The sequence below is a fragment of the Nematostella vectensis genome, chromosome 1 (assembly GCF_932526225.1).
Source record: "Nematostella vectensis chromosome 1, jaNemVect1.1, whole genome shotgun sequence".
NCBI lineage: Eukaryota > Metazoa > Cnidaria > Anthozoa > Actiniaria > Edwardsiidae > Nematostella > Nematostella vectensis.
This window is the reverse complement of record NC_064034.1, coordinates 2,368,616-2,377,431: the sequence shown is the minus strand read 5'-3', so window position 1 is coordinate 2,377,431 and position 8,816 is coordinate 2,368,616. Positions and strand designations below refer to the sequence as shown.

Here is an 8,816-nt window from a genome sequence, read left to right as displayed (position 1 = left end):
ACGTTGATAAAGAGAAGGTGAGACACGATAAAGCGCTCGAAAAGTATCAACAAGCAATGGGTGATTGGCAGAAAAAAAGACAGGAATACCAGGATTGGTTGGAGGAAGAATATAATAATAAAGTTCGTGCGGATGAGAACGATAAAGAGACGGATGAGGCCTTCAAACTATACGCTCAAACACATCCAGATTTTGATTTGAAAGAGCCTGAGCTCTCAGATTACTACAGACCAAGTAGCAACCAAAAGATGGGAGAGATGGCATATGTTGGAGGTGGAATGTTAGCCCTTGGCTATGTAGCGAGTAGGTGGATATGAGCCGGCACGACTTAAAGATTTCTTATTTTCAAACAAAATAAGAAATGGACATAGATTTTGATCCCACAACAGAAGAAGGTAGAGAAGATTTGAATACTACTGTAGACGAAGATTATGACTCTCTTATTCCAAACGATGGTGAGGGAAGAGAATCATGGAATGAAAGGATTTCAAACAGATTTGGTAGAGGTGCAAGCTATGTGAGTAGGAGGTTGGCCGACTTATGGAAAACACGAAACCCCGGGAGGGCTGTCCCCGAGTACATGGAGTTACAGAATATGGGAGGTTCTCCTTCAACGGACACACTTAGGGTAGACCTTTTGTTATCGAAATATCCAGATCTTGATGAAAATTTAGTTCAGATTTCAACGGATGAGAGAGGAAAACAATTCATTTCCTTCTATTCTGCGAGAAAAGGTGGTTGGACTAGACCAGAAAGGTTGTATAATGAGGATAGAACGGTGCGGAAGAGTGTTGACGACAAAATCAGATCCGGAAAGTACAAGCAAATTCAGATTCAACTCGATGAACTAGACGCTACAGGTAATACACTCAGAGAAGAAGAAGAGAGAAACACCGAGCAAATGAGAAAAAATAATGAGGAACGAAGTGAAACAACTAACCAAGAAAGACTAAGAGCTATAGATCGTAAAAATGAAGAGCTCAGCGAAAGAAATTCTGTCATAGATGAGACTTTGGAAGAGAATCAATTGGAGAGAGAAAATCTTGAAGAGAGAATGTCGTTGAAAGATCGTGTCAAAGCGATTTTTAAGAAATACGGATTTACAGTCGCTGCTGTCGTTACCGCTGTGGGCGTTGTTATCGGTGTTATTGTCTCTAACCTGAAGACGGGTTTGACAAGTGTTGCAAAAGGCGTTGGAGACGGTCTTAAAACAATAGGCAAGAAACTAGGAGAAATACTCCCAGGAATGGTTGGTGCGATAGCCAGTTTCATCTTTAGAACGGCGGGTGAAGTCGTAGGCTTTTTGGCTAAAAACGCATGGCTTCTCATCGTCGCTGTCGTCCTGTATTTCGTAGAACGATTTAAAAGGAGACGGAAATCATAACAAATGGTATTACTCTACATTGAAGGGAACGTTGGTGACTTTACCGTCTATTTAGAACAACCTATTGAAAAGCCGCGGTTTATCGCGCTGCGAGGATGTGCGTTTCATAATCGTTGTAACAGTCTCTCAAGCGAGGGAACGGTCTCCGACGGTGAGAACATTATCCTTAGGATCCCCGCGGGGCAGTATACGATCGAGACGCTAAAACGTCAAATAGATGGGGGTATGCGTCTTGGTGAAAAGTCAGTCTCTATTAGAGACTCGTCACTCGAAGTTCACCGGAACGTCGCGTTGAATGAGCCGCTCGCCTGCCTGTTAGGACTCAAGACCAGGGAGCTGGAAGCAAACACTCGCCACGAGATAAAGATGATAGGTCACGAGGCTATTTTTATCCACTGCGATCTTGTGAACGCGTCTGACTCCCTCCAACAAGGGGCGCCCTCACAAATCCTAGCAAGTGTAGAGCTTGATGAAGGAAAGATATACCTCAATCCAAGCGATCCGGTACGGGTTAGCACCACATCAGTCGGTTACGTGAGTAGTCTCCGTCTTAGTATAAAGGGTGGTGACGGAAACACAATAGAGCGCGGTCTCTACCCGATACGTCTAATTTTAGAAATCACTTAAAGAATAAACTCTCCCCATAATAAAGCTATGGAAGAGTACAACTCAATCTACCCGAACGTACCCCGAGGGGTCAGCCCCTCAGGTGATAACTTCAGACTCCAAAAGACCCACGATGTTTTGGGAAGTTTGGAGCAAGAAGTTAAACATTACGAGAACGTGAGGAAAAAGTATAAACGAGGGCAGAGCGTGTTTTCAAAGTTGAGTGTGGTCTTAGGACTCATATCTGTCATTCTTGGGTCTAGTGGTTTGGGGACTTCTCTGTCGGGTTTTGGTATCATCGTCGGAGTCCCGTTAGGCGCTCTGGCTGGTGTTTTCGGTCTCACCTCTGTAGGCTGTGCGGCGGTTTCTAAACGGCTGTCGCAAAAAGTCTCCAAGCACGACCAAACAGCGGCGATGGCAAAGGCAAAAGTAAATAGCATACGCGACCTGGTCTCTAAAGCTTTAAAAGACAACAAAATATCAGACGAAGAGTTCTCTTTAATCTTGAACGAATTGGACAAGTTTGAGGCTCTAAAGCTCCAGATCCGTCAAAAGTCGGTAAGAGAGGACGAAAAAAACGTAAACATTACCAAGCTGAGGGAAACAGTAAGAGAAGAGATTTTGAAAGACCTGGCGAGTCGACCCGCTCGGTGAAATTTCTGTACGAGAGAACTCCCGTCGGATGGATCTATGAATTGAGATGCGTAAAGGACTGATTTAAAAACATCTTATATGTCATATAAGATGAAGTTTACAGAATTTGTGAAAAGGTACCCTTACTATTCACGCTTCAGGTTCTCTGCCGACGAGCATGGCGATGTGCAATTCGTTTTCAATGGGGACGAATACGATCCATTCGACAAGAATGGGAATCTAGTCAAGACGTTATACCACTTCCCCGGTGACAGCTGGAAACCTGAGAATATCCAGGATTTTCTAGTCGCTGACGACACACAAGCATACAAGGAAACGATCCAGCAACTGTTTGGGTTCCCAAAACAATACAGACTAGACGCGCGTGCAGAGTACAAGATATTGCCGTGGGACGAAAACCCTACGAGAAATAATTACGTCTCTTTTAATGTTTTTATAACACCAAAGGTGAAGACACACTTTGTTTTTAGGGACATATTCACCGACAGCTTGCTAGTATTCAGAACAGCAAAGGAGGCTAGTAGGTGGCTCGACGCCTCGAACCTCAGTTATTGGAGTCAAGCCTTAAATTTTGCTATGTTTTGCGCGACTGCTGGATGTGGTGTGACGCGTGACATGATTGACGACTCTCAAGTGGGGTCATTCTACAGATTTCACATCATTTTCACTATCAGACGAATATTAAACGAGCTACAATGCCCTCTTCCAAAAGATAGGCTCTTTAGTTGGAATAAAAACTTTTACAGCGAAGCGGCTTACCAAAAACTAAGAACAGAATTCCGAACTGGTGACGATTTCCGGTTCCTCGGGCCGATAAATCATGGGTTAGGGAACGTTTATAATTATGATTATCACGGCTTGTCATCTTCTAACGACAAGTATAAGCCTTATGGCACCATTGATCAATTACACGACGAATGGGACGCTGCCAAAAGCGACCACGAACACATGAATCACTTTGAGATCGAGTACCTGAAAGACCTTAGAACTGGGTTTCAGTATGAGTGGTTCTTTCCGGAAAAATCAATGGGGTTAACCAAAGCTGGGTTGTCTAGGATAAACCAGAGCATTGAAGCCTTTGTTTACTGTATTCTAGGCGCGCAAGTTCAGACCCGGTCGTCAATCGTCGGTGATAGCGGTTCAGCTCAGGAAACGAAACAGGTCTTCACGAAACTCTTTGAAAGCGCGGTGGTGGAAAACAGTATATCGAAAAGTATACAACGGTATCAGTTTGCTTTACAACAGGCGAGACAAAAACTAGACCTGGCTTTCGCCCTCGGCTGTTGGTTAAGTCCATCGTATCTTGTGATAAATAACAACACTTCGATCGCTGGCTATAATAACAAGTTACAAAAAGCCACCACTGATATGAAACTGGGGCTGAATCCGATAAATAACGAGATAAAAACGATCCCAAAACATAATATGGGTCATTCAAAGATTGTGTTACCTCATACCGAGTCAGTCACGGCTCACAAACCGGAACCGGAGGCGAAAACTAACCCAAAGCCGGACGTGGTTAAACCCACGAACACACAGCACGAAACTAACCTTGCCACGATCACAGCCTTTACGGCTGGTTTAGCTTGGTATCTATTCCGGTAACATGCGGGGTGCATGTGGGCGGATGTGACGCACCGCAAGAAGACAATACCTGTTCACGTGTGCATACCAGACCACCCTGGCGACCGCGAACTCTCAATGTAAATACAAAACCTATTTTCAGAATCGCTAGTTGTCAGGGTGATTAGGAATGTATGTGTTTTGTAACGTGAGACGCGTTACAAAACTGAGTGGGTCAATGTTAATTTCCGTTACACGTTCTGCAATGGTGCTTTTGTCTATCATGTTCGCATATTTGAGACCCTCCGCATAACTTACAAAAGGGTCTCTGTTTGCCGTGTTCACACATCCCTTTCCCCTTGCAGTCTTTACAGACATATCTTGCTCGTCTGTGCTCACAAATGCTACCGCCGTTACATTCTCTGCACCGCGTTTTTCTCCGGTTGTGAGGGCAGATTTGCGATCCGTGACAATCTTTGCAATAATATTTCACTCTGCCATGAAGACACTTATAATCCGTTGTTCGCTTTACGGGGGATACTTTCGGGTCTTTCACCGTTTGGTTCTCCATTTCTATCAAACCGGTCATGTCCTTAAATCACTTTTCATTTTTTTACGCCTCGATACTCACCCTCCTAGCCGGCCGACGTCTACCTGACGAAAAACTCTTCCAACATTCCCTTCTCTTGCTCATCAAGACACCAGTCCCAGAACCTGTCTGGGTGCCAGGCCACCCGGAGCAATTCACCCTCCAACTCCTTGAACCTCAACTCGTGGGGCACCCTCGCCACACCGGGCGTACCAGCCCGGACCGCCAACCGCGATAAACTGTTTAGATTGGTGGCCCCTAGCCTAACACACACCTTCGCGACGTCAGATCTCTGGTAGACGACAGCTTGGAGGAGATACCGGTTGAAGTCATCGGTCCTCCAGTCATTAACGATATCCCTAACGCACGACCCGACCGGCCCGAACGAGGCCAATACGTGTGCGTCCCTGGACCTGACCGAACCCTCTATTATACGTTCGACGAGTCTGGTCTTTCCTAGTCTACCAAAGTTTTTGAGACCTATATTATGAGCCAAATACTTTAGCCTGCCGACATCTAGCCTCAGCAGGCCGTTCTCGCCCAGGTCCCCGATCTCATCCAGCGCCTGGCCCGGCTCGCACTCCGACCCACAAACCCCGCATATCCCACCACGATCTTTCTCAGGCGGCTCCGCAAAGGAACCGCCGAATATGCTCCACGAGTACGACATCGCGTTTTAATCGGTGCCCTCATGTTCTTAAATCAATTCTCAAAGATTTAGGAACGTCTCCTCAGCCCCACGCTCTCACTTCACCCGGAACAGCTCCCCCAACTCCTTCCTCTGGTCCTCATCAATGCACCAATCCATAAACCTGTCCGGGTGCCAAGCTACTGGCATTAGTTCGTCCTCAATGTGCTTCTGAAACGTTCGCTTGTGGTGGTGTCTAAACAGCTCCTCATGTAGGGACACCCATCCCTGCGCCTCGCGTAGTATATCTAGGGCCTCACGCATCCACCAGTAGATCGCGTAGACCATAGGCCTAACGAGGTCAACCGCACCCAACTCGAGGCACAGCCTCATAATACCAATATTATTACATTTAGTAGCTTCTAACAGGGCGTAGTCTGGGTCGAAATTCTCAAAGCTCTCCCTCAACAGTCTTAGAAACCTATAGCAGCCATTGGACACCGCCTCAATGGTGTAAGCACCAACATAATCACCAACACCCCTCTCTATTAACCACTTGGCCACCCCCACCTGATCCCACCCCGCGGCCTCAATCATGGCCTCCTCCCAGACATACACATCATCACAGTAGTCATTCATCACCTCTAAAACCCCTATGCGACCGTACCTGGCCGCCTCGGTGGCCGGCTCAAAGAACGAACAGGCCCCCAGCTCACAACACATTCTAACGGCCCTGACGTCACCGTACTTGCCGGCCCTCTCCATTTCTGAGTCTAGGTATTCTAACCACTCCCAGTGATCACCATCAGGGTCCTCGATGTCATACTCCACATCAGATATCTTAGCACCGACGCCACGCAGCATCCTCACAGTCTCCAGGTGACGGCCAAACACCGCGCAGCGCAGCGCCCGCCCCAACCCACCGGCGCCCCACTCCAGACACTTCCCCACCGCACCAACATGACCATGGGAGGAAGCGCACGCCAAAGCCTCATCGAGGTTGACCACCCCATAGCGGCGGCACGCCTCCATGACCTCAAGATTGTTATAGCTCACTGCGGCCAGCATGACCTTCTCCAACTCGTCAGAGAGGCGGTCACCTGTAGCCTCAGCTGGGCTACTAAAGTACTCGTCAACCTCCGCGACGCCGCCACGTCCTACGGCGTTGACTACTGACTCGAAGACCAACTGATCATATTCCCCAGATAAATCATCAATGGGGTCTAGGAAGTGGGGGATATTACAGTACTTTCCATCCGTACCATACCACGGATCCTCCCAGGAGTATATATCACACATGTTGTCATCCTGTAGATGTGTATCACCGCCACCGCCACCGGTCACCAGCAATCTTGTTCCAACCATTTATACAATCCACGCAAATCTTTAAACCACTTTTTTCGAATTTTTTTAGACGTGTCAATTCACATCTACTCCGAACTGACAGTTTTCTGGAAATCCTGATTTCTCTGGAAATCAGGAAACATCATACCACACCAGGCGTACCCAGGACTGTGGCCACTTCTCTCGCTTTCCTACTGATGGTTAACTCGGAGACGCCCGTTCTCTCGGATAATTTTTTAAGTGTAATATCGACCCCCTTTAGCCGTACCCAGTAATAGGTTAAAGCGACCGCAAAGGATTGTGGGCGAGCGCGATTCAACTCAGACGAGCGATTCTTAGATCTGTAGTAGAGTTGGACCACCTCTCCCTTCTGTGCGGGGGACGCCGAGAATCTATCCATCACATCGCGAATGTGGTCCACGACGGTGGGAGACGTTCCGTGTAGTAAGTAATCTTTAGGCGCGTTAATACTAAAGATTTTTAGACCCTTAAGGCAACTCTTCCTGCTCAATCCAAAAGTCTCCATCAAGGTTTTCGGTGTCTGACACTTACCGGACATCTTGTAGGCGTAGTAGATACACGCAAAGACGATCGCCTTCCGTGGGTCGCCGCGAAAAATCTGGCCTTTCGTCACCTGAGTGTATATCTCGTTAGCTTTGGCTACAATTACCCCGCTAAAACCCATGTCCTCCACATCCTTGTCAATATTTCTATCCTCAGACCTACGTACCTGGACCCGACTTGGATCCGAAGACCGTTTGCCGTCGGAATGTCCGTAAAAACCCCATTCCCTTTCGTGCGCGATCACGCGCTGCATCTGTTCCCCGCACTCTAAGCAACTAGTGACCCCGTCTTCTGTGACTAGGTCGTCATGATTGCAAAGGGTGTTACTACTATCCCCGTCTCCCAAGGAGGCTCTACTAGTCTCGTATTCGGTGAGGGCTCGGTCAAACAGTGCAAATTCCGGCATGAGGGTGGGGACGTTAATCTCAGGCACCGGTCCGCCGGGGATATTATATGGTGGTGGTGACCGATCTTCAACCGTGCGTTCAACTGTTCGTTCCTCCATTTTATTAGACTGTTCACGTCTTTAAACCACTTTTCAAAGGCCTTCTAGATGTGAAGCTGAGAGGCTAGCCCCCTCGAGCTCCCCCTAGGTGGGGTCTAAAGTCTCCGCACCACATTCGTGGACTAGTATCTCACCCATCTTTTTTCGTCATACCGTGGCATGGAGACTAACATTGCTAGAACACCAAGGACAATTGTCGCCGCTCCGGCCACAAACCCAACGGGGTCGAAGCTTCCGTATTCTGAGTCTTCATAGTAATCAGCGTCACAACAGCAGTGTTCAGGCCCCGCATCCGCAGTGTTACTCACATCCACCTCCGGCACCGAACAACCGCCGGCGGTAGCCGCACCATTTCTAATCTTAACCTCCGTCTTTAATGTCATTTTATCTAGGACCCCATACGTCTTTAGACCAGAATAGCCTCCCGAGCTCCCCCTAAGTGCAGCACGTGACAAAGTGATTGACAGGTGGGCGTGGCTATCACATTACAAAGTGATTGACAGGTCCTTGACAAAGTGATTGACAGGTCCTTGACAAAGTGATTGACAGGTTTTTTACAAAGTGATTGACAGGTGGGCGTGGCTATCACGTGACAAAGTGATTGACAGGTTTTTTACAAAGTGATTGACAGGTGGGCTTGGCTATCACGTGACAAAGTGATTGACAGGTGGGCTTGGTCGTCACGTGACAAAGTGATTGACAGGTGGGCTTGGTCGTGCAAGAGATCTCTGGCAAACTCGCGCATGCGCAGGTCGCGGGGCTTGGCGGAGGTGCGTGGAGACTTTTGCGCCATTTTTGGAATGAAATTTGGGGAGATCAAAAAGTTGCGCCAGCTGCGCCAAAACCCTACTACTCTATTTGCAAATAAACCATAAACAATGACCATCCATGAATAAAGTCTTGTATTTTTCTCAATATTTCATTATAAATACCTTAGTTATTCGCTTTCATAAGCCGATGGAAATGGATGCTTTGTATG

General features: G+C 47.5%; 1 protein-coding gene across 1 annotated transcript; it reads right to left on the bottom strand.

Moving 5' to 3' along the window:
• Positions 1–6,910: 6,910 nt before the first annotated feature.
• LOC125562707 (transcription initiation factor IIB-like) lies at positions 6,911–7,837 on the bottom strand. The gene has a single exon (XM_048727257.1). The coding sequence runs from the start codon at positions 7,835–7,837 to the stop codon at positions 6,911–6,913; it is 927 nt and encodes a 308-aa protein (XP_048583214.1).
• Positions 7,838–8,816: the final 979 nt, after the last annotated feature.